At 36.3% G+C, this 26,682-nt stretch overlaps 2 protein-coding genes, 1 long non-coding RNA gene and 1 pseudogene across 8 annotated transcripts in view; 1 reads left to right on the top strand and 3 right to left on the bottom strand.

Moving 5' to 3' along the window:
- LOC109085615 (seizure protein 6-like) overlaps nucleotides 1-9,575 on the bottom strand; it is a 35,392-nt gene extending 25,817 nt beyond the window's left edge. Inside the window, exon 1 of one of the 2 annotated variants that reach the window (XM_042765310.1) lies at nucleotides 9,115-9,575. In XM_042765310.1, coding sequence (XP_042621244.1) covers nucleotides 9,115-9,199 — 85 coding nt within the window. In that variant the 5' untranslated portion in view covers nucleotides 9,200-9,575. The remainder of the gene's footprint in view (nucleotides 1-9,114) is intronic. The other variant, XM_042765311.1, reaches the window with a different exon arrangement.
- Nucleotides 1-26,682, top strand: part of LOC122146466 — a 44,154-nt gene that overhangs the window by 11,367 nt on the left and 6,105 nt on the right. Inside the window, exon 3 of the long non-coding RNA XR_006161008.1 lies at nucleotides 3,754-3,885. This is a non-coding gene — a long non-coding RNA (uncharacterized LOC122146466). The remainder of the gene's footprint in view (nucleotides 1-3,753; nucleotides 3,886-26,682) is intronic.
- The window catches only part of LOC109097211 (unconventional myosin-XVIIIa-like), a 45,852-nt gene continuing 36,877 nt past the window's right edge, over nucleotides 17,708-26,682 (bottom strand). For 4 of the 5 annotated variants that reach the window (XM_042765305.1, XM_042765306.1, XM_042765308.1 and 1 more), the window contains 8 exons: nucleotides 26,042-26,158; nucleotides 25,523-25,606; nucleotides 25,147-25,284; nucleotides 24,607-24,792; nucleotides 24,219-24,358; nucleotides 23,930-23,971; nucleotides 21,660-21,782; nucleotides 17,708-18,669 (listed from right to left, as the gene is read on the bottom strand). In XM_042765305.1, the coding sequence (XP_042621239.1) occupies nucleotides 18,534-18,669; nucleotides 21,660-21,782; nucleotides 23,930-23,971; nucleotides 24,219-24,358; nucleotides 24,607-24,792; nucleotides 25,147-25,284; nucleotides 25,523-25,606; nucleotides 26,042-26,158 (966 nt within the window). In that variant the 3' untranslated portion in view covers nucleotides 17,708-18,533. The remainder of the gene's footprint in view (nucleotides 18,670-21,659; nucleotides 21,783-23,929; nucleotides 23,972-24,218; nucleotides 24,359-24,606; nucleotides 24,793-25,146; nucleotides 25,285-25,522; nucleotides 25,607-26,041; nucleotides 26,159-26,682) is intronic. The other variant, XM_042765307.1, reaches the window with a different exon arrangement.
- Nucleotides 19,193-21,633, bottom strand: LOC109097392 (annotated as a pseudogene).

Raw genomic sequence — 26,682 nt, 5'->3', positions numbered from 1 at the left:
GGTTTAGTGAGGCCAATTTTTCAGGAGGTTATCCCATGACAGTTTGCACAGAAGGAGGGTGAGAAAATGCCCAAGGAATAATAATGATCTTATTTGGCCATCCGTCTCCTGAAGCATGCTGTAAATCCAGAGGAACATTGTTATAAGATTAGAAATCGTCTGCGCTTTCTAAGTAAGGGTTTGATTTGTTATTCACCTCTCCCTTTTTGTATCTCTCTCTCCCTATTTACCTTTCTTTCTCTCTGCTTTCCTATGCTTAAAAGTGTCACTTTCTCACATTTCTTTACAGTGCAATCTGTGCAGTGAGATTTTAAAAAAGCATTGTGGGTAATAAAACATATTTAGATAATTACTACTGTCATTTTGCACTATAGAAAAGATTAGATATTATAAACATTATATTAGATTGCATTAGTTTTTAGGGTGATTTAAGCCAAAGAACAAACATTTGTTAGATTTTTGTACCCATTTGAAATATGTTATTAAGACATAATCCATTCGGAAGACTGGGAACGCAAGATTGTGCGAATTTTGTTGCAATAATACATATAGCTTGAAGACTGCAGGTTTACAGAATTGCAGGAAAGCGTTGAATAGCCTGTAATATTATAAATAACAGCATTCCTATATCTTAAAAAAAGGACAGTTCTTCTGTTTCTTTAATCTAAAATGTAAAATTAATTCTAGGTAATTCTAGATTTTCCCTGTACAAGGGGGAAGAGCTACACAGATCTTTATTTATCTTTCTAAAACACACGCATGTGCAAATACTCAAATCTCATAGACAGCCTCACTAAGACACTTTCATTCTGCACCAAACTCTTCAGAACACACTTGATCAGAGTGACAGAAAGCGTAATTCATGCTATTTGAAAGAACAAAGGCCTGTGAGGAAATGACAGCTTGTCAGAAAAAAATAAAGCCATGGAAGTGAAGAGAAAACAACACAAGACATAAAGCTAACAAACAGAGGTAAAGTAAACAGACACTGGTTTATCTGTGCGCTTGCATATGCCTTTTTATTTCTGCTTACATTTTTTTTTTTTAATATCTTGGAGTAAATTAATATGCAAGTATTTGAGTGAGGTGAGATGCATGTGCACAGTAATACTGAACTCCTAATCAGCTGGGATTTACATTTTGAAATACAATGTGAGAAGAAAATCCTGATATTCTGCTCTCTTGTTTTGTCTGCTTCTTTCTTCTGAGACGAAAGTCATGATAGACATCTGTGATTGACAGGCAGGTTTTATTGCACAAGAAAGGTCAAGGTTGCTAAAAACTTAGAGAGAGAGAGAGAGAAGGAGCCTGATTAGATGCTCTGTGTTGAGTTCAGTAGTCTCCCAGAAGCCTTTGCTCAATATTCACCAGTCTCCCATCAACCCAGAGCATAACATCAAGAAGGAAAATGTCTGAAGTGAATATCCTTATATAAATACAAACCTACATAGGTACATAATTATATTTCATACTTAATTACACTGCCGGTCAAAGGTTTGGAAAATTAAGATTTTGAATATTTTGAAAAGAAGTTCCTTTAATGCTCATGAAGGCCGCATTGGAAGTTGCAGTAAAACATAAATATTTTGAAATATTATTACAACTTAAAATAACTGAATTGTTTTCTGTTGTAAAATATTTTAAAATGAGTTAAAATGAGTAATCCATATACTTTTTTATATACATACTGTATATGCAAACAATTTAGTTTATTTATCCTAAGGAATTTTATGAGAAACGCCTGAGACAGCATGTCATGGATTGACAGAAAGAAAGGAAGAGAGAGAAAGGCGTGATGCTAATTGTGTAGAATGTATTCCCCTTGTGTCTTGTTAACTTCTCAAGTTTTGCACGGTTTATTTGGAAGCTCCCGCTGGGTGCCGCTTCTCCACCAAATTACCATGGAAACAACTTTTAGATACGTCCCACTGGATATTTTCAATTTATGCAATGAATGATGAGTAATGAATATACAGGTTTTTCCCAGGCTGTCTGTCTGGGTCAACACAGAGGATTTTTTTAAGTGTATAAATATGTAACAGGGTGAGAGATGTTGCTCGGCTCGACCTGGAAAAATAAACTGACGCTGGGAAACAGAGCAGCAAGACATTTGCTGTATGAAACTGACTTCTTAACACCAAGGATTGTTTCACAAACATCTAAACCTCTAAACATCGCTGAAAATGTCTAGACTTGACCTGCATGCACTGTTCATAAAATACATTTCACAATCCTTGAACTTGGAAAATCGAGAACACATTGTTTCTTCCAAGGTCAGATGGAAATAAAGACGCTTTCAAGCATGAAAAAGACTTGTTCAGTTCATGAGTACCATAAAGAGCAGAAGCAAGCAAGTTGCTTTGGCCTTGTTGTGTAAGATTCAAGGAAGGAGATCTGGATCTCCTCTGAAAAACAAATGCACAAGAAGGCTATTTGCACTAAAATGTTTCACAACCTAGTGGACTGAATATTAATATTTTGCTTTTGCTATTAGCTTTTATATTTTCGGTATTAATTTTAGTGTTTAGTAATTTTGTTATGTGCTTTTTTGTTCTTTTAAAATATTAGGTTCAATTTATTTTTTATTTCATTTTTTTCCCCAGTTAATAATTTCAGTGCTTCTAATAAATCATATTTTAGTTTGTTGCCAAGGCAACATTTCTAATTTTCATTTAATTGAATATTATTTATAATATTTTAATAAATATTCAAATAAATTATAAATATTTCAGTTAACAAAATTTCAATTAACAGAATTTTTTTTTTAAGAATTTTAGTTTTAGTTACTTTAGTTTAAGATACTTTCTTTAGTGCACAGACACTATTGGAAGATAGCTGAACTGGATGATGACATCACTGAATCATCAAAGAACTGACTTTAGCTGGAAAAATGACTCTGTTATTGTCTTCTTGCATTATTGGCAAACTATTTTCCAGTTTGATACTGTAAAGCTGCTTTGACACAATCAGTATTGTATAAAGCACTATACAAATAAAGATGCACCTTTATTTATGTATTGTTCTCTTTTTTTTATTTGTTTTTAATGTATTTTAAATAGTTTTTAATCAATTTATTTTTTAAATTTGTATAATTATTTTTAGGATTTAAAAAAAAACATTCAAAATGGAGAAATATTGATTAGTAAAATAACAAATTCACTTAATAACTTAAGCTCTAATTAAACATGACTGTTTACCCAGTAATATGCTAGACTGTCACCTCATTAACAAAGCAGATGTTAACCCAAAACTCTAAAGAACTCAGCTGTAAGTCTCCTCTGTGCTTCATGTGAACAGTGTTCCAAATTAGACTATTTTGCTTATGACGATAGTAGACTGGCTCACTGGGTTTTTTTTTGTCTTTTTCCTGGCATTGTGGTGTGAAGAACCCCAGCTGTGAATGGCAGCACTGACTCTGGCTCCAGTCTCTAATCAGCTTCTCTTGTGTGTATAATCAGTCAGACCCAGAACAGTCTGAACAGTACCAGGACCGCAGTCCTCGGTAAGAGTCCTGATGCATGAGCCTTACAACCAATTCACCTTCTGATAGAGCAGACCAGGTGCCACTTGAGCCATTTGAGCTCATTTGTGTTAGAGTGGTTATGCAAGATGAATGAGCTATGTGAACTCCAAACTGTCGGTCGGATTGTCATTCATACCACTGGCCATATTTCTTAGAATTTACTGTGTTTAAGGTTTGGTCACAGTGTGGATGTGTTTGTACTGAGCTCACTGTTCTCCTCTAAAACACAGGTTTTTCATCTCTGTTTCGGATGAGAGGGACAGCTCTGTTGGAATGGCAGATCCAGAGAAACATCTCCCGTACCAAAAGAAGAGCTTTAAAGTCCAACTGTGGCTTCATCACCCTGTCAAATCACTTCAAATGTAAACCGCACAACACCTTATCAACCTCACAAACAGCAGCTATTCACACACTGCTTTAGCCAAGTTCCTCATTAACTGGACTAATTAATGCAATCTCTTAACATCTCAGATGGCCTCCTCTTTTATTGTATTTAGTGTCAGAACTTTCAGAGCCAAAGGGTGTGTTGAACCAATTAAAGAGGCCAGGAATAGTCAGTCACTTAATCAGTAGAATAAAGGGTCTGGAAGTCTCAGTTTTCTCAAAACGGTAAGCTCTGCCCTGATTGGCCAACTTAAGCAATCTCCAGCAGTCGAGATTGGGTTGGTTTTTATCAGCCCAACTGATGAACAACATACTGTTTACATATTCCCAGGCTGCTAGAACAACACTTCAGAAGATAGTCTTTGATTTTTTAAAGCATTTGTGAGCTTCATGGCATCAGATCTGAAAATAATTCATGTTTGAGGCACTTAAAATGATAACAACAACAACAATCAGTTATCTGTGCCTCTAAAGGACTAATGCCAAAGTCTCAAACTGAAGAATATCAACAGTGCATTTATTAAACAAATAGCTGCTGATGCAGAATTCAGATGCTTTGGGCATCGATCGCAGCATCCGTTTCAAATACAGTGGCATTTGAAACGCAGTAGCAGAAGGACGCCAGGAAACGTCCTTTTGCCTGGAGCCTTTGAGGGACCAGCATCCTCTGCTCTGACCCTGCCAAAACACAGAGCCTCTTATTTGACAAATGAGCTCAAGGGATCTGCAGACACCAATTCCCGGTTACTTTATTTGAAGAGCAGTTGTGTAACCAGACAACGTCTCTCAGCATTAACGAAAAACCTCAGATAATTCATGTACAGAATATTACAGCATAGATATCCACTTACAATTTTAACAAAAACTCAGTAATATTACAACATGCTCATGATAAAAGCAAATATTAATTAAATGCAATGCATTTAAATAAAAACATTGTCTTCTTCAATGTTCAAATCACTTTATCACAAATTATGCTCATAAGTCTCGTATAACTTATGAAACAATGCCTGCGATCATCTAACTCATGACCATGGTGAGACATTAAATGAAGAAAGATTATAACTGGACACTCTCTTAAGCATGATTTATCATTCAAAGTTTGTAGTGTGCCGTTATAATTTTTCTTTTAGTTTCCTCCTTTCACTTGCACATCAGAAAGGTGTGCGTTTGTTTTACTGCTCTTTTCATGGTCAGACATTAACCAAAGCTTAAAAATAAAATATAAAATTTAATTAAATTAAAAATGTAAAAAAATATATATATATATTAATATAATATATACAAAAATATAAAAAATATTTGAAAAAAAAGATGATGTGGTTTTAAAAAAAGGCTGTACGATATAAAATTATTATTTATAAAAAATATATATATTTAAAAAAAAATTGCCCCTTAATAAAAACAGTTCTAATATTGCTCATGATTCAAACACATTTAGAATCCAAAAAAACATAGTTTTGTTGCAGCTATAACTGTCAATCAAGGGTTGATGAAATGTTTGATATGAGAATATTGGATATATTAACATACATTGGGGTGACAATGGAAGGCACAGCACAGACTGGCCACCACTCTCTCACACAATTTTATGGGAACTATGCCAACAGATCAAAGTGCAAAGCTGCTTTTCATTGCTAAAAAAGCTTGTCTTTTCTGTTTTCGTTAGATTCCATTAGAGTACTCTTCAAAACAACTTCATAGAGATCATTGTCAAATTTCTTCAAATAAAAAAGGAAAATTAAAAACAAGCATTTAAAATGCAGCACTTCTAACATTTATGAAGAGAGTGAAATCAGAACACAATTTTAACAATTTTAACAAAAAATAAATCCTTATTTAGTGTCAGCACATGTTAAGACGTATCCTGCTATGCATTCTGAATAAGAGGCCGAGGAAACCATCAGGATACTAAATAATGAAATTAGGAGGCCAGTGAACTTTTCACTTTAAGAGTCAGAATATCAACTTTTAATCTTCCTCTTAAATATACCAATTTTATGGTTGTGTGGCTGCAGGTGCCTGGCATGTAAAGAGGCTCAGCCTTGTGCTTTCAATAGGATCAGTGGGTATTGATGCCCAGGAAGTCGATGTTGCCACCCTTTAGGCTGATATGAAAACACTTGAAATCAATACATGAACCATCACAGCGTTAAAGTGTTTTAAATGCCATTTTGACACAAAAGGAAATGTGTGTGGCAGACTTTAAGGGCTTTACATGATAATAACACAGATAAGAAGCTACAATAAATGGTTTCAAACGTATTATGCTGTCTGTCTTCTATATTCTGCTGTCTTTCTTTAGAAGAAAAGACAATCTTGGACAAGACTGATATTGCTTTTTGTGTCAAAGCTGTAGGCCACAATGCAGTGCAAGCAACAAAATAGTTCACCAACAAATGAAAATTTACTGAATATTTACTCACCCTCTGGCCATTTAAGATGTAGATAAGTAAGTTTAAGTTTAACAAGAATTTTAGAAACAAAAAAAAAAATGTAACATTTAAAATTAACATTTTAATTGAAGTGTATTCAACCGTTCTCTGTTATCCCTTTTAACCAAAATAGTGCTGATTCTTGTTGCCGGTGTGTCACTGAAATCATTTTTTAGAGTGCAGTAATCCACAAGTAATCATCTACATCTTTGATGGCCTGAGGGTGAGTTGATTCTAAACAGATTTTCATTTTTGGGTGAACTATTCCTTTAACCTCCCATTTCTATTTGATGAATGAACTGGAAATAATATCAGCCACGATTTTGACCCTCTGGTTCCTCTCTCTTTTCTGTGTAAACTAGAAACACATGTAAGTACATAAACCATCATTAGAGAAAAAGTTATCTTAGAAAAGAGCCCAAAACACTCTGATCTTTCAGTTTTCTGTGAGAGACAGCGAAGGGATGGTTTGTCATATATTTAGACAGCATGACGATATTAGAGAGCATTCTGCCATAATGACTCTCATTTACAAGCCATAAACTGACAAAGCGCCAGACTAATTATGTCAACTATATCAGCTTCTGAATAGCCCTTGATCAAGCTAATCACCGGAAATCCAAAAAACAAGTGTTGAACATTTTCAAACCCTCCCCTGAAATCAGAGGTATGAAAGGCAGAAATTGAATCCATCAGACTGTTTCCATGATTCTGTTTTTGAAAAGCCAGAATATGAAAGGATGAATCTTGCACAGAATTATGAAAGGATCTGATAAGAAAGCTACAGCGAAATGAATTCAGAAATAGACCTTTGGAAAGACCTAGCGCACACTTCAAAATTACTTCACATATTTCTGCATGAAATAGAAAGAAAATTCCCTTTGGCTGCCTAAAACTCTTTCACTCTCAAATAAATCTTATAAAACTTTCATTCAGAACTCAATAAGGCATCATACAGTGACATTAACTCTGTACCACCTTAAATGCAATATAATGCAATAATAAAACCTCATTTTGTAATTTGGAAACATAACATTAAAAAACAACCACAGAGGGAGGAATCTACACAGGTACGCTATGATATGCAATGCAGAAAAACATACATAGTTTAGTAATAGCTCACTGTTCTTGCTGATAACCGAATAAATGTGATAAATACCAAAATATGCAACAAGATTTACCAAGATTAATAAACACAACAACGTCCTATGAGTGAAAAACACTACTGTGCATGCCTGCAAGTCAGATGCATACACAAATATCATAATTTTTAGAAGCATCAGTTAGAAATGTCTTTTTGACAGTATAGTGTACTGATCTTTACAACAATGAGCAAAGCAGCACTAGAAAGATAGTGATATTATTTCCCTATCAATTTATTTTAGTAATTAGACTACGTTATCAACCACCTTATATGCTTATCCTGAAATACCATCACTATCTCTGCTGGAATTTAGTCATTTTAAAAAGCTTGCATAAATTAAATTTTTTTATTTAAAAGGGTGCATATTTTATTATTGTTAAAGTTCATTTGTGCATTTTCTGGTGTCTAATTAAAATAATCCCCGAAAATCAGCAGAATTTGTACTTATAAAGCAAACATGAGCCCACAGGATAGTACAGGAAGGCTGCATCTCATTATCCCAACACAACATATGGACGCCAAACATGCTGTGTCACTAAATTAAATGAACCGAAACAATGCACTGACTTATATAAAATAAAGTTTCTTCATATATATATATATATATATATTATATATATATATATATATATATATATATATATATATATATATATATATATATATATATATATATAGTCAATCAGTAACTGTTAAAATGACCCGAATAAGCTGAGATAGAGTCTGTTATTAAACTCGTAAAAACAACACAGCTCAGGTCGGGATGGGGTAATCTGATCTTCAGGATTAGTCTCATTATCTTGTGCTGCAGAGACTCTCAGCACAATCACTCTGTCCCGTTGTAACACTTCGCCGATATTTGACTTGTGAAATGGTTCAAATTGAGGCTACTGATATCTAATCTTCGAGTCGCAATATACGGTTCGTCTCTCGAGAAACGTAAATTGTTAGCGTCAGTTATCCAAAAGACATTTTAAATGTACCTATATATGTAGTGATAATTTACACTGTCCATCGCATCATAGTGAAGAATATTGTTTCTGTGGTAAAAAGTGCTGCCAGTGCCAAGACAGACTTTTATAACTTTTACACACACACACACAAATAAATCAATTATATATATATATATATACTATATATATATATATATATATATATATATATATATATATATATATATATATATATATATATATATAATTTGGGGGGGGGGGTCAACTTATTGTTTGCAAGACAGAAAGTCTTTACTCTTAGCGTCATGAACACGGTTTTAAGTTAGTAGTTTATATTTGAAAACGCGTCTTGACACCCCATTTTTTTGCTCTGCGTCTGTTTTTTAACGCAATATCGCATCAATGTGAACGGCCCTTTACTTTCTCACAACACTCTACAGATGAATTTTATGCATGTCGGCTTCAGACAGTCCTGCGATATTTCTGTTAAAGTACGAAACATCAAGAACAAACCTCTAAATGTATCTTAAACTGTCTCAATATATTTGTCATTTGTTATTGTACGTAAATGGCACGTGTGCGTGTGTGGAGAAATCTTTTACCAATAAAGCCCCAGACATCTAACTCTATTACATACAGCAGCGTTAGTAGATTTAAGTACTTAAAAATACTCACCTTGACAATGCGTGTAAATCACTGAAAGAGTCAGAATGAGCAGCAGAAAGAGCCAGTTCTTTTGGAGCTCGATCCTTACGCACATACTGAAACGACTCCTCAGAAAACACTACAATTTGTCCTTGTGTTAAACAATGCCGTGAGAATCACTCGAGTGTCAAATAAAACGTCCGTAAGGTCTTGTAAGCGTATGAGTTATTCGCGTTTTTTCCCGGTGAATCGCGCAGAGCTCCGGCAGTAACGCAGGGAGAGCTCGACTCACGGGGCTGTTATAAGCGGATTGCGCGGTGAAGGTTCAGCACCGCGGACAGCTCCAGCCAACCTCAGCGCGCCTGGACACTCTGGACAGCAGCCTGGCGTTCATCCAGTAGACTTGGGCTTATTTAGAGCAGCTGCTTTTGTGTGCGGAGAGGCAGAAGAGAATTACATCAGATACGTCTTAATGTAATGAGAACAAGTTCTAATATAAACGTAACCCTGGGGTTGGTTGGGGGAGGGACAGTGAGTGATTGGTCTAAATTGGTTAAAATAATAGCAATGTTTTGAAGGAAAACTTTGTTGGGTTTTAAATTTACCATTTTGATTTAATAGGTTCTTTAAATATATTAGCAAAAATGGTTTAAGTGATGAAATTAGTTCTGACTTCTTAGAAAATCATTTACTTGCAGATACTATTTGATTTGATATTTTGTTATCTAATATGATGATATTCATACGTTTTAAGTGGGGTTTAAAGGAATAGTTTGCCTAATTTGCCTCAGGCCATCCAGGATGTCGGAGTTTGTTTGTTCATCAGCACAGATTTGGAGAAATTTAGCATTACATCACTTGCTCACCAATGAATCCTCTGCAGTGAATGGTTGCCATCAGAATGAGGGTCCAAACAGCTGATAAAAACATTACAATAATCCACGTGAATCCAGTCGGTCAATTAATGTCTTGTGTAGTGAAAAGCTATATGTTTGAATTAAACAAATCCATCACTGAGGTTTTTTAACTTTAAACTGTCACTTCTTGCCAAAATGCACATCCATAATCCACAATAAAACTTCCTTCAGTGTAAAAGTTAATTCCCTGTTGTCCTTTAACATCAAAATCCACCAACATATTTGTTTAGAACTGTTTTCGATGTAAACAATTTGTGATATGTGCATATTTTTCTCCAAATTCAGACAAGATTACTTTTTCACTGGAGAAAGCAATATTATGGATAGAGGACTCATATTTTAACTCATCTACATCTTGGATGGCCTGATTGTAAGTACATTTTGTTTTTAGCAAATTTTCACCAAATTGTCCAAAGTTTCCAAACAGTTCTGGAGCTACTGTACAACTCTTAAACTACAACAAAAACAGGAGGAGGAAAAACCGTAGAAACAACATCAGGTTCTTCTGGCTCTATTTTACATCCTGTACTGTATATTTAGCCAGACAGTTTGTGTTTTTTTTTAAATGCTTGTAACTCATTGCTTACACACTCAGCAAGAGATTTCAGCTGGGCAGCACTGCTGTTGAAAAAAAGTCTGTCTGCTTAGCTAATGAAAATCACGGCCGTGAAATAGACTGACCAATGTGTTGAGGTAATGAAGCGATCATCTTCATCTTCTTCACAGGCTCTAAATTCATTCAGATGGGATGCTGACTAAACAGCCGTTTAGATATTATTACTGAGAAATTAATCTATATCCTTCCATAACGGAAATAAGATTTGCTGTGTCCTTAGCAATGACACTAACAGGTATGGCCATAATAAAACTGCATTAGTAATTTGGAAAAAAAATCAAATATAAATAATTAAACATACTGGAAAGGAGCAGGTCCTTATTAAAATTGTTTTCTATAAAATATATATATAACTAATATATAATAACTAAATATATTTAAAAAATATGTAATCTGTATTGTTTAAATTTCACTTTAAGTGAATGAAAGATGAAATTCACATATTTAATATAGATCTACTTGAGTATATGTGTATCTGCCTGAGGATTTGATCAAAACTGCTGTGGAAAGTGTGATTCAGGCACCAAGCCTTTCACAGCTGCCAGATATTTTTGTCTCAGTCTGCTGATGTCATGGCCTCCCTCTGTTCTGCTAAATGAGCCTTTCTCTCTGAAAACATTTTCACTCAGGACTGGACAGCTCTGTCTGTACTGATGAAGTCATTCTGTCTATAGTACATGAGCAGAAATGATGTGTTTCATACCCAAGCACCCTGCGTCAACTGTATGCAGTGAAGATGCCTATAAATCCTGAGAGGGCTCTTTTAGCATTGCTATACATCTCAATAGCAGCTGAAACAGCATTATCCTAATGGCTGCAGAAACAGCATGAATGAGACCATGTGATTTCAAATAATAAAAAGAAATCCTTCCAAGGTTTCTTCAATATCATGTACAACCCAAGTGTGGTCTTCTCCACCAACTCAGCCATCTCACAATTCCTGTGACCCTCACATATCCATGTAGATGATGGTGACTGAGATGACTGAGGCTTAGTGTACAGTATTATAGACCATAAAGCTGAACACCTTCCATATTTGAACACCACAATGTGAAACTTGACCCACACAATCCATGCAGCCTTATTTTGTGTATTTCAGAGTATGAAATCACTTGTGTCAACAAAAACAAGCCACACATTTGAGATTAAACGTACTGGAACTCTCCTTCTATACTTACATGACATTATACATTATGTTTTGAACCAGTGTGCTTTTGTAGAATGACTGCTGAGATCGTATCAGCATGAGAATATATAAAAGAGTGTTATGCTTTTACACAAAGGATTTCACCTCAGGAGGAAACAGGTACAGTCTGACCCCCAGGTTTAAATCGTGATTTAAAAAAACTTTTTCTTTCATATTTGAGAACTAGCACACCTGTGACCACTTCTAAGACCAAGTAAATTATTCATCAGGCAAGAACAAACATTACTTTGTTTGCATGTTGGGGTGGTAATATTAATATTCATGAGGCTGGGGCCGAAGCTCAGACTGCTAATAAGCTATTTTAACAGAAAATGGATACTTGACATGACATTTCAAGCAGTGTCCTGTCATTATACTACATCTCCAACCATTTGGAATGCAGCTTTAGTGCATTTTATGTCCATGTACAGCATTAATTGGTAGAAAACATTTATACTATACTGTACCATTCAAAAATATGGAGTCATTAATTTTATTTTATTTTTTTAAAACAATGAATACTTTTATTCAGCAAAGGTGCAATAAATTGTTCAAAAGTGACAGTAAAGACATTTATAATGTTAAAAAAGATTTCTATTTCAAATAAAAGCTGTTCTTTTGAACTTTCTAGTCACTAAAGAATACTGAACAAAAATGTATCAAGTTTCCACAAAAATATGAAGTACCCACTGTTTTCAATATTGATAATAATTAAAGTTTCTTAAACTTATAAACTTATTAGGATGATTTTTAAGGGGTCATGTGACACTGAAGACTGGAGAAATAACTGCTGATGAAATACATTTTAAAATATAACATTAGTATAAAGTATAATTATTATAATATATGTCACCCTGGACCACAAAAGTCATAAGGGTCAATTTTTCGAAACTGAGATTTATACATTATCTTAAAGCTGAATAAATAAGATTTCCATTGATGTATGGTTTGTTAGGATAGGACAATATTTGGTTTGAGATACAACTATTTGAAAATCAGGAATCTGAGGGTACAAAAAAATCTAAATATTGAGAAAATCGCCTTTAAAGTTGTCCAAATGAAGTTCTTAGCAATGCATAGTACTAATCAAAAATTACATTTTTATATATTTACAGTAGGAAATGTAAAAAAAATAAACCCGGAACATGATCTTTACTTAATATCCTAATGATTTTTGGCATAAAAGAAAAATCAATAATTTTGAACCATAAAATGTATTTTTGGCTATTGCTACAATTATACCCCAATACCTTAAGACTGGTTTTGTGGTCCAGGGTCACATATAATAATAAGAAAAAAGTTCATTTAAATTGTAATAATATTTCACACTATTACTATTGTTTGTGTATTTTTAATCAAATAAATGTAGTCTAAGTAAGCATAAGAGACTTCTTTCAAAGACATAAAAAAATTTCACCAACCCCAAACTTCTGAATTGTAATGTACTTCTAAAAAACAGGTTGCATGGCTCCAACAGATTTGAGTATTAATTTTTTTTTTAAGCCATTTTATTATTTAGCATTATTTACCATTATTTTAACCAACATTGTGATCTTGTGTATAAGTGGAAACAAGAAAAACAGTTCACATAATTCCTCCAAACACAATGCTAAGACTACATAAACACTGGCTCACATCACAACTCATGAGTGTGTGAAAACAAGTTTCTCAGCATCTTCTGTGACAGTTTTGTGGAAGGTGTTGAAGTGTTGCTCAAAGCTACACAACAAAACAATCTGCAAATATCACAAAGGTAACAAAGAATCCCAGAGCTCTGATTGTATCTCTGTCTGTGGTTTAATGCAGCATTAATCATTTTCTGTTGACATCCTGGTTGTACAGAGACTGATGCACAAATGTGCAAAGCACTCAGATATCTGATCAACCCCAAACACAACACAATAACCCTTTTTAATCAGTCACTACCCTAAACTCTCCTGAGTGCAATAGTGGAGTTTGGAAATTAAAATTACATTCATTTTTCATTGACTGTTAGTGATAACACTTTAAAGGTGTTGTTGTTACATAATTCTGAATTGGGGCTCATGTAACTAATTAAATTCCTGTTCAGTTAAATTATATATGTTAAGATTAAATATTTTGCAATAAATGTCAAATTAATGGTATTAAGGTTAATGATTAATAGTCAATAGATACATAATACTGATTTAATTGCATCTTTTTTTACCAAATGTTGGAAATTTACCTTCAGCCTAGGAGGTCTATAAATCCTGAAGCCAGAAAGCTAATGGCAGTCGCTCAGCTGCCAAATGACCCCCGGAAGTAGAATATATGACCTTCCCTCAAACAAGTACCAGGCCTTATAAAGGTCAGAGGTTATTCTGAGTGTTTGGCATGCATTAGTGAAATGAGTCACTGGGTCCCTAACTGATTTATTCCAGTGATTTATGGCACAGCACTGATAATTCACTTACCAAATGAGAATTATGCTCTATTAAACTGCCACTGACCTTCACACCGTCAGAAATCTCACACCCACTCTATTGCATATAACAAATATTGTATTTACCTGCTTTAGAAAAATTCTAGTAAACATTGCTAATAGGGATTAGATGTGAAAAGGGGAGACAATTACATTTTAAAGCATCTGTGTGAAAACAAATGAGAGAGAAAAACGAGAGATTCTTAGTGCATTTCAGTGAATTATTCACAGGACATATTGTACATTAAATCAGGAGAGCAGACCTCAGTATATGTTGTTCTTTTTCATATTGTTACAGTGGAATACAAAGGAAAAAGTAAATAAGGAGGAAAAGAATGCAGCGGACTGAAATGAGCTCTTGCCACAAATATTCTTGTTATACCATGTCACATCACAATACCAAGCGTGTTCTCCTGATTTTTTGAAAACAGAACATGACAGCTCATTCAGTCATACTGATGCATAATGATTATTTGTATCGCAACGTTATTATTTGTTTCAGCCTTTTTAAGTGGCACTTCTCTAAATAATAATCGAAAATGCAGTAGGCTTGTTAGGAAAAAGGTGGATACAACACTGAAGTACATTCGGCACCGTATTGCAGCGGTTAAAGGGGTCATATGATGCGATTTCAAGTTTTAGCAATGTGCTGTGTGTTTTGTTGTGAAAGCGAAACTACTTTGTTTGGCCCTTCAAAAGAGGACACAACTAGAAATCAGTGGTTAAGTTGTATTTACAGCACTGTTCCAGAACAGTTCAAACCAAATATTTGCATTTTATGGAGGACTTATTCCTGATCCTGGGAGAGTAGCCTACAATGCGGCTGTTCTGACTCACAGCCTGTAAGTATGTTTTCATATTTAAAGAATTTGCCACTGATGATTCAAACGTGAGTTTTGAGCAGTGTAGAGTAGTGCTTGTTGTTTGTCGTTTCTCCGATCACAAATGCAGACATAGTTTTATGTTTACATGGTGCGATGCAATGCAACGTGTAAAAACACAGTATAAGTCATTATAATTCGGAATTATGTCCCCACTGGATGCAACAAATGCCCCGTTTGTAATGGGTCTTATTGTTTTTGTCTCGTCACGTCGGGACATGGCATCACAGTATGGGTAAGGGGGTAACATTTCCGTCACACGCTAGAGGTATTTGGCCAATCACAGCGCACTCGATTGCTGGCCAATCAGAGCACACCTCGCTTTTCAGAATGATGAGCTTTGTAAAAATCGATGAGTTTCAGAAAGGCGGGGCATAGAGAAGAAACAATAATGTACAGAATGTGGAAAATAATGTGTTTTTTGAACCCTAAACCACATGAACACATTTCATCACACCGAATACACAACATAATGTTCTTTTTTAGCAACGTTATATGACCCCTCTAACACCGCTAAATTACAAGTGTGGAACATTTCTCTATTTATGTTTAGAATGACAATAACACAGTGTGAGTGTATTCAAGTGTTCAAAGTTTGCATCATGTGCATAATTTCTATAGACTTCTGCTGAAACCTGAGCCTGGAAATCTATGGATGGATCATTTGTCTATACTGTATATTCTCTACAGAATTCATCCCATCTGCTCTGCTAATGAACTTTGGAATTAAATGGCTAATTAATTTGTGCTTTTAAGCAGTTTAAAGTTCTGAAACATATGTCTTTGGAGGGATCTCTATAATGATCTCAACGCTGTAGAGAGCACTAAAGCATGAATAACACAAATGCTGTATTTTTAGTTAAGAATAATTCTTTCACATATTGCAACTCTTTTATGTCTCCCAGCCCTGCAGTTATAAACAAAGCAAGCTGTTAAAAAACGATTAGCTACTTGTATCATGATTCCTGATGTTCCCGCATCCCTCTCAACGGGTACATCAGTCTGCAGACAACACACATTCCCCACACTTCAGTGGGGCTCCAAACTGGAACTGCACAGTGAGAAGATCAGAGCATATTTATTAGGGGAATAATAAAGTAAATTTATATTGACTTTGTCTGACAATGGACACATTAAAAGACCATTAGCTAAAGCAGAAGAAATCCATCCTCAACCCAGAGAGGGATATGTTAATTAGCTTCAGGATTGCCGGGATCCATGGAAAGCAAAATACAGGTGTTAAATCACAGGATTCTAGTATTCTAGGATTTTTATATGTGATATTAAAAGACCTCTGAAACAACCCATCATCTGTCAGAACAACACAATACACAATTTTAAAATGTTATGGTTATAGTTATCATAGGCCTTTAATTCCTATCCTTTAATCTGATTGGCCAGGAAGCATTCCAGTAGACTATTTAGTAGATTGGTATCTCTTTGATGTGATTCACTTGTCAAATTAAGGAAACAAAGGTCTGACAAGAATATCAGAAACAACAAAACCAAACCATCGGTCAGTATTGCACTTGAACCAAAACAAAGCATGCAAGACTACATGTCATAAAAAAAAAAAACCTTCATGTGCTACACATTAATGTCATGTAGGCTTACACTGAAAACAGTGCACATCCATCACTTCCTCTGACAGATAAAATCAAAGCACCATAAGCCTGTAGATACTCACAGGACAATGCAAGGGAGGGTTTAAACTACAGTGTCCAGCTGGTTTAACTTTTCCACTGAAGAACAAATGAAATCAGTGAAAATGGCTCAGAACAGAGTAGACAGATACTGTAGATAAGCTCAAACACAAAGCAGTGGGAAATCCCATCATGGCTCTCCTGTGCATTCCCACAACGCTGTTTATATAAGGACCCCCTGGAGACTCCAGGGATTAAATTCTATTCTTGTGTTTGCACACTGTGTTCCTTCTAGCCTGCTAGACAGATGATTTTTTAAACCTTGAAAAATGAAATACATCTCTCAATACCAAATAGTAACCCAACAAATTTACACTGTTGTTATTAGGGTAACTGAGGATAATATATACACTAAAACAAGTTTATGCACCAATTTGGAATCCTCAAGATTATGATTATGTCAAGATTCTAAACTTCCCTATCCAGAGACAATGTTTCAGGCAGTTTGTGATAAAAGGAGTTATCATACTCGTATTCTTTTTCATTACCTTGCAATCTAAAATACCTGGAAAACAATTGCTCAGAAAGTACTGAAGTACACAACATGGATGCTGCAACATTGATCAGTTTTGGAGACATATTAGAACTCCCTGCAGCAGACAAGAAAAAACCCTCCAAATTAAAAGCCCTCCAAAAATGTGGTCATTGGTAATATAATGTAATGTAATATAATATGATATTGCATTTATAACTTAATCTCAGGTCAGATCAGATGGCACACCTACAAACTGCCCATTTAAACTGTCCGTTTAGTAACAGTTTGTTGATTAGAGCTGGGTGAATCACCTGGCTGTATGCAACTTCCGGGTATAAGGGCTGAAACTACCCCACTGACACTCTTTATTCATATGTGTCAGAAATCAAGTTCACAGCCATAAAAATGAAGCAGCATCTTTTATTTACAATAAAACCAATGCAAAACTCTTTCTTTCATATATTGCTTTTATATATAATTTTGCTCTTACTGCATAAACCACTGAACAGACATAATAAACATAATAAAATTCTTATTTAATGCATAGAAAAAGAGGGGAGGACACACACATACACACACACACACACACACACTACACATGCACACACCACACTTATCCACAAAATTATTAGACTCCCATCAATAATTAATTTTGGCAGAAAATATATAATACTAAATTATTATCTTAAATTAAGGGGTAAAAATGTCATTTAAGGCCCAAAAATGAAGCACCCCCAAGAAAATAAACTGAATCATAAAGTGGTTTAGAATTAAAATGCTGCCTTTCAAATTAACTTCCTCTGGTTAACAGAAGTTCACCAGCTCATAAAGAAACAAAGGAGAGAAAGATAAATACTCTATTTCCTTAACTGCAAACTACAGTAAAGCTGAGCTACACCGTTCACTCAAGCAAATTCAAGGCAAAATAAATCATGAAGCAGACACTCTAACCAAACAAAATAAACATTAGATAAAGACTCTCATTTCTTTTTCACAATATATTACTTCATTTTCTTGGAGGGGTTGTTCATTAAGACATGTGAGATCTAAATAAATACAAGTGCCACGCAGCTGCAGAAAAATACTCTAAAACACACTGTGTATGTAGACCAGTGGTGATGAACTTTAGTCCCATTGTAGGCTATGGAGAAACCAAAGTGAATCAGTATTAGGGTAGATGAGAGGTAAACAGAGGCACTTTTCAGTGCATGTGAGCAGCAGACCAGATCTATGCAGCGCTTTCCGAAGGTTGGCCATCACCATTACTGTCTTTAAGTATAGTACTTTCAGTTTGTTTAGTGTCTTCCTCTGGTCCAGTGTTGTCTTCATCATGTTGCTTTGAGTGTAGTCTGTAGAGAGGGGGGCTGGAGGGGGAAAAAAGACAAAAGATTTTTTTAGAAACAGGAAGAGAAGGTTATAGCCACACCTTCAGACCTGATCCTTGCAAAAGGACAGCCGGCACAATGCCATGCAAAGATCGATAGCAGGACAAAAGTAATGAGTGAATGTCCCTGACTGGTCACAGATGCACATCTACAGCAGTTCCAAAACATCCACTCTGTTTGCAACAGAGGTCTTGCTCAATAATCAGTTTAAACTCTACCAGTATATCTAAAGCCTTGTGTACATTAATTGTGGCTTACTGTGTTTCCTATCTTTTGTTGGTCTTAGAACAAGAATTCTGTGAAATCAACAAAAAGACCTCTAAGCATATCCCTTAACCCTTATCCTTTCTTATTACTGTAAGTACCTAACATATCCTTAACCATTACCCATAAAATCAAATGGTTAATAATAGGTTCATAAAGTGTTTTGAGCTTCAAAATCTAAGTCTAACCTACCAGAAAGATCTCTTTGATAGTATATTGTTCCAGAACCAACAAGGAACATGTCCTACTTGGCAAAATCAAGATAAGCATTTGTGTGTTAGTACAGTACTGTATGTGGCCACACTTTGAATATGTTTGTGTCCAAACCCAAAACCATGTTTAGGCAACAGTGTCAAGGCATGCTGTTCAATCCAATGATACAAAGAAGGTCATTAATCTTTTACACTGTTTAGAGTTTAACACACAGCAGAACACATGCGTTTAAAGTGAAGCTTCCTGAAAACATCAACCTCAGTCTGGCCCATCCAGGGTCACCTGTAAATGATCCTTAATCACTGTCAGGCTTGTAGAGATACTTCATAACCAGACTGTCCACCTTTTTCTTCTGTTTATTTATTTCTTTTTTGCTGGGGGGTTGTCTTCATCAGGACTTTCCGGTCCCCCATCTGAGGCTTTCTGCCCTGGGGTTCTCTTCATGCTGTTTGAGCTACGGTATGAAACTGTTGATGCAGAGCTTGAAGATGATGATTCAGAGTCAGAATCTGACTTGGACGATCCAGATTCTTTCTTTCTTGACCTTCTGGATCCTCTCTTTTCTTTCTGTCTGGAATGCCGCCGAGTATGACCCTCATTGGAGGAGTTGTCAGACTCAGAGCGCATGCTCTTCTTCTTGTTCTTCCTGTTGCTGTTCTTGGAGCTGAAAGAACTCAGCGAGCTTCCAGTACATCCAGAATCTACAGCACAACCTAAAGCTGAGTGTCTTAGACTGGACCCGCTGAAGCTCAGACCTCCATCGTCCTTGTCTTGCAAGAAACCTTTAATGCTCTTCCTGTCTTCTTCTTCTCTTGCACTGCCACCTCCCTCCTCTTCTTCATCATCTGAATCTTCTAAGCTGCGGCGTTTGAATTTTATTGGCTTGAAGCTCAGGACTTCATTGATGGCTTTTTCTAACTCGGGGTCCAAGTAGTTGCGGTGGCTCACGGGTTTAACTTCAGAAGCATCCAGTGGATTCTCTGAGGAGTGTAGCTGGGCTGGAGTGGACAGACTATGGCCCACCGAACGTGGACTATATGCGGCCACACTCACGGAGACAACATCATCATCCACATCATCATTATTCAAACGAACTCCAAACTCGCTAAGTCGGTTGCTGCGGGCCAAGGAGATTTGTGAACCGATGCTGGTGCTTCCAGGACTGCGACTTCTAGATCGTTGGCTCATACTAGTACTTATTGGCCCATAATCATTGCAGCTGTCATCCATCCAAGAAGTACTACGTCGCAAGCTGAACCTACTCACACCAGACTGAGCGTCATCATCTTGGCCAATCCCATGGCATGATGAAGCCCGGCTCAGGGCAACCGAGGACACCATGGACTCCTTGTCAAATTCTGGACTGCTTTTGGTCCAGCGACGGTCTAGGCCTTTCCTGGCCCTATTGGCAGCATCAGAGTATGCCTGGGATATCACTGAACCCCGGTCATCCAGGTCATCACCAGTCTGAGGCCTGTCTGCGGATTTGCTTTTAGCTTTGCGTAACGACAATCGGTCAGGCATGTCCGGCTGCTTCCGAATGGCACTGAAGAGGGAGCTGTCATCCCCTGCACCTCCATTCCAGTCCTTCTGATGGGAGCGTTTCCTGTAGCTGAGCGAGCTCATCACAGACACTGGACGGCTCTCGTCCGAATCTTTTTTTACTTCCTCTTTCTTTTTCCCTTCTTTTATATATTTCACATCTGCATTAGCAGCATTGGTGTGTCTGAGACAACACAGAAAACACATTAAAAGCGTCAGAATTTCAGATGATCAATGAATGAAACAGGATGACACCTGTGACCGAGATAAACATGAATTCAAAGAACGAAAGAGATTTGAGAGGTAATTTAGGAGCATATTTTACACCAACACCAGGAATAAACTTAAAAGGATTAAACTCTTAATGGCAGTTATGTAACCACACCATACTAATACTACTGAGGAACAGAACAGTAACAGCAGCTCCTGGTGAGACAGTCATGAATCCAACGCCATCAAATGCTGTCTTGAGCTTGTTAGCAATTCTCACAGATGGAGAGGACATATGTAAGTCTTGGCTGGTAAAACACATCAGTAGCGCCCCCAATGTTCTTATCCTGTAGCTACAAAAGCTGCTTATACTCTCTGAACAACTGTTCAATCAGCTTTCCACAGAAAACTCATGGAGGATTAAATGAAACACTGTACATTAAATATGCATCTGTTAAATACGTATTTTGTATAACTTGAAAGGGGTTCACTAGCTTATAGATTAGATCACTAAAATTCACAAAACTGCTTTTTTGTCTTTAAAGCTTGCAAATGAACCTTATCAAAATATTAATTTATACTTTCAGAAAAAAAAACATACATAAACATAAACAAACTCATCATTTAGTCACTAGTTTCCCACCAAGTGTGGTTTGATTTCTCCGCCTCTGGGGATAGTCAAATGATCTCAATCCTTGAAATGAAACTGTAATATGCAACTAAAAGGATTCCATACTGACCTGGTGGTCTTCTGGGTGCCCTCATCAGAGAGTGTCTTGGTGGATCCTTTGCTCTTGGAGAACAATGACTTCACCCCATCCACGCGGTCCTCCACTTCAGAGTCCATATCCGATTCATCTCCACTGCCAACAAGAGAACCTCGATCAAATGTAGCAGCTAACATAAAGGTCATTTTGGCTGGTCAGGGCAAGAGGGTCACAATACTTCAGTTAGTTGTTAGTACCACAACAACAAGTGGTTTCAATAAAAGAAATTGGGGAAAAGAGCATTTCAACCTGTTCCACAACAACTTCCTCTATTTTAGATGATAGGAGAGAGAGAAACTGCTCGCATCGAACACTGAAGTCAGATCTTTTACCGCATTTTATCTGTAGAGATCTGAGATTGTAGTGGTACATGTCAGATCATTCCCATGAGCCTTTGCAGTTACTATTATAGTTTGATTTTAGGAATATGCACAAAAGTTTATACAAGCATAAATATGTCTACAAAAATTGCACAAAAAAACACAATCAGTGATGCCATACAGTGGATTTAGGCTACAGATGTTTCTGGAGAATTTTAACATTCGGTCACACAATTAAAGCTTAAAGGGGTCATATGATGCGATTAAATTTTTCCTTTCTCTTTGGAGTGTTACAAGCTCTTGGTGCATAAAGAAGATCTGTAAAGTTGCAAAGACTAAAGTCTTAAATTTAAAGAGATATTCTTTATAAAAGTTAAGACTTGTCCACGCCCCCCTGAAACGGCTCGTTCTAACACGCCCCCACATCTCTACGTCACGATGTGGGAAGATTTCCATAACACCACCAAAATGTTCATGCGTAGAAAGAAGGCATAACTTTTATTCTCGCTGTAGTATTGTTGTTGCTGCCATGTTGTGTAGACACTGTGTGTTTCATTGTGAAAGCGAAACTACTTTGTTTGGCCTTCTTAAAGAGGACGATATCTGCTTCGTCATGCCAAGAGCTGATCTGTGCTGGTCACTGAGGAAATACATCAACTTGACGCTGTGGATCGTCAGATCGGCTTTCAGCGTGGACGAAGCGGAGTCCAACCCGGGGTTCGTCACATGTGGTTGCCGCAAGCCCACCGGCCATGCTGTTCCCAGAAATCAGTGGTTAAGTTGTATTTATAACACTGTTCCAGAACAGTTCCAGAACCCAAATATTCAGATGTGTGCTGCGCATTTTATTGAGGACTGTTTCCTAAACCTGAAGAGCAGCCCACAATGCATCTGTGCTCAAAGGCTGTTTCTATAAAGTTGGGCAGTTCCAACTTAGCAAGGACAGTCTGGTGCTTCTGACTCAGCCTGTAAGTATGTTTTTTATATTTAAAGAATTTGCCACTGATTATTCAAACGCGAGTTTTGAGCAGTGTAGAGTAGTGCTTGTTGTTTGTCGTTTCTCTGATTAAAAATGCAGAGATGGTTTTATGTTTACATGGCGCAATACGCAACTCAACGCGTAAAAACACAGTGTAAGTCATTATAATCAGTAATTATGTCCCCACTGGATGCAACAAATGCCTCGTTTGTAATGGGTTTTATTGGTTTTGTCTCGCCATGCCGGGACACGCATCACAGTATGGTAAGGGCCGTAACATCACATTAACACATTACAACTATCCAAGATAAGTAGCAACATAAACCGAATGCAATTGATCCCCCCCCTTCCCAAATCCAAGCAGTTAGACTTGCACAACAACACACATGAACACATTACAACTGGCCAAGATAAGTAGCAAGTTAAGTAGCAAGATGCAGTTAAGTAGCAAGTTGCTCTAGAAATTCACAGAACACCTGGGGAACTTTATGCAGAATCAAAATTCAGTCTGGAAGTGGAAACTTAATACATAAATTTGGATTTTCAAACAAACACACAATGAAACCGAGTCTAGAGTGTGATTAATTTAACAATAGTTTTTCTATGTTTTTCAGTTTTTAAATGTGATATTTTCATATTTTCCTGGGTGTATAAATGGCTCTGATGAAAAGATGGCTGGTGTAATGGGTAAAAACAGATGAGCAACACATGATGATATTGTTAAACGTACAGCACATGCTCATGAAGACAGGAAAATGCTGCTGTATTAAATTAGTTATTTGACTAATAATTTTTCCCATTTCAGCTGAAAATAACACTAGCCATGTGAGACTTCACATGGACTGCAGATTAATACAACAGCATTTTTACATGTTCTTACAACAAATCGCATTACATACTAAAAGCAACAAAACTGAGAAACAAACACCAGTTAGGATCCTCACGTTTTGTTCTTTCTTTTCTGATACTTTGTCACCATGTGTAAACTGCCAAAAATAAAATTAAAGTAGACAAAAATAAAGAGAAAAAGGAAAAAATGAGTAAGTAGTTGATCATATATATATATATATATATTTAAAAAAAAAATTGGAGACAAAAAAAGAAGAAAAGCAAAATAACTAAAAAAAAAATGGTCTATGTAAACGATAGTAACATGCAGTGGTCATCCTGATCAACTTCAAGAGAATTGTTGCCATGGGAACAGTGGCACTGACAGGAGACTAATCCTCATACCTGTTGATGAGGTCATCATCATCATCCGTCTCCATTTCATCTTCCATAGCAGCCTGCAGGTCTCCAATCCGCTTAAAGGCCAACTTCAAATCTGCTTGTAAGCTCTGATTGGCTGCTTCCAGACTTTCAATATCCATTTCCTGTTAAAGTCACAGTTTTACCACAGTAACCATAGTGTGTTTTATGCAGTACCAATACATTTACCTAACCATGGTAATGAGGAGCCATCAATGGTTTTACCAGTAGCCTTACTACAGATATCACAGTTAATCTATGGTTACTATGCAAGAACTATGTCACTTTTCATATAAGATCCTGTGCTGCAGTTTCCCTTCATTATAGTTGCTATAGTGATAACAGGAGAATCTCTGGATTCTCTGGAACTCACCAGCTCATGTTTTCTGCGACTGGCTTCTGCCTCTTTCTTAGACAGTTCAGTCATCTCTTCCTTAATGTCCCGGGTCTGCCGTTGCATGCGCTTGTTCTGATCCTTCTCCCGGTTTTCGCTGGCAATACGCTGGTCTCGTTCCTCAGTCATCTTCTCCAGGTTTTCCTTCAGCCTTGTTACAAGAGACTGGAGGATGAATGTGAACAGATGGAAAAGCCAGAGATTAAGGGCTCATAAAAAAGAGAGACAGAAACATACTGAAGCAATTTACTGTAAATGAATTGTAGCCACTGATGGAGTTTATCTGCATATACCATGGATGTTGTTTTAACTCCTAGTTCACTAAAAGAATTATCCATGGAATAAAATAAAAATTACTTATATAACTTTAAATCAAACGAAAGATAAAATGAAATTTACGACTAAAATGCAAAATGAAATAAAAATAAAATTACAGAATTTTTTGGAACAATCCTGCTTAAGTGTTCTGCTATGAATTAATTAAATTTGCCATGCAGTATTAGCCGTCACATGACTCACCTCCAGACGTTTGGTCTGGGTCCTCTCATATTCTAGTTTGGTCTCTAGTTCACGGATTTTGGCTTCCTGGCGGCTGACCAGCGATTTCTCCACCATAGATTGTTCCTGAAATTCAAGCTGTGACTGCAGGGAATGAAGCTGCAAAAAAAAAAAAAAAAAAAAACACACAGGTCACTCTGAGGTCATGTTTATGACTGACTTGTGTCTTAGACCACATTCAACCAGCCCTCTGCTTCCCTCTCACTGTATGGGCCCTAACCATCTACAAATCCACCATATACTGTAGAAAAAAATGATTGAGGGGATAGGAGTCAATTTCGGGCTCCCACAAAGAATAAATACACTTTTTAGTGTATGTAGGGTATTTTTTTGTTACCTTGTCCTGGATCTCTTGTTTTTCCTTCATGGCCTCCTCCACCTGGGTTTGCAGGTCACTGATCTGCACCAGATCTCTTGTAGACTAAACACACACACACACGTATGTAACATATACAGTTAATTTTAACTCTTAATCTGTGCTAGTAGTATTTTAAATGTTTTTTAAAGCTGATGTAATGTTGATATACACCTATATAGTAAATATATAATCTTTGACTTTTTATATCATACACATTTTTGTTTTTGAAAGAAGTCTGCATTTATTTGATCAAAAATACACTGAAAACAGCAATATTGTGAAATATTATGACAAATATTTTTTGGAAACTTTTTTTCAGGATTCTTTGATGGATAAAAAGTTCAAAAGAACAGCAATTAAATAGAAATAGAAGTTTCCATAAAATTATAAATGTTACTTTTGATCAATTGAATGCATCCTTGCTGAGTACACATATTCATTTCTTTAGAAACTTTAATGGTACTATATATATATATATATATATATATATGAGGTCACCTGAGTCACTGCAGCTTTGTGTTTCTTCATGAGTTCGTTCATGTCCTCCTGATCCTCCTCAAAGCGAGACTGCAGGTCGTTCTTCTCTCTCTGTAGACGACTTATCTGCTCCTCCAGCTGAGGGAGACAGAACAGACAAGGTTGGATGAGTACCTTGAATAGTTTTATTCACTAATTTCTAGTATGAGGAATTGTCACACAACCTGTCCATGTTGCCATCTGTCTGATTTGGCAGCTTCTACCATGTGACAGATCAATACCATACCAAAATACTGCAGAGTTTGATTGGATGCACAGAGTTTGACATCAACGACAAAATATGATTTCTCATTCGCTTTGAAAACTACCAAACCTGTTTATCACACACACACACACAAACACACACACATACATATAGCTATATCTAATAGCTGCATTTTATATGTGTTGTTTTTCTCTGCTCTCCATGACTCTTTCAGGACTAAACTGTCTAGATAACCCCCCCACAAAAAAAACATAACTTTTAATAACAGAATACTTTCCATAATACAGCCACAGTAGCACTGCAGTGTTTTAACAAGTACATTTCTGCCATTTTAGAGAAAGAGTTTAGAGTAACATTTCAGTGTGGAACTAAAACACTGTCAGGCTGTCTGATGAGG

Source organism: Cyprinus carpio, chromosome A10 (genome assembly GCF_018340385.1).
Source record: "Cyprinus carpio isolate SPL01 chromosome A10, ASM1834038v1, whole genome shotgun sequence".
Classification (NCBI taxonomy): domain Eukaryota; kingdom Metazoa; phylum Chordata; class Actinopteri; order Cypriniformes; family Cyprinidae; genus Cyprinus; species Cyprinus carpio.
Note: the sequence above shows the minus strand (reverse complement) of the source record. Positions and strands in the feature narration are given on the sequence as shown.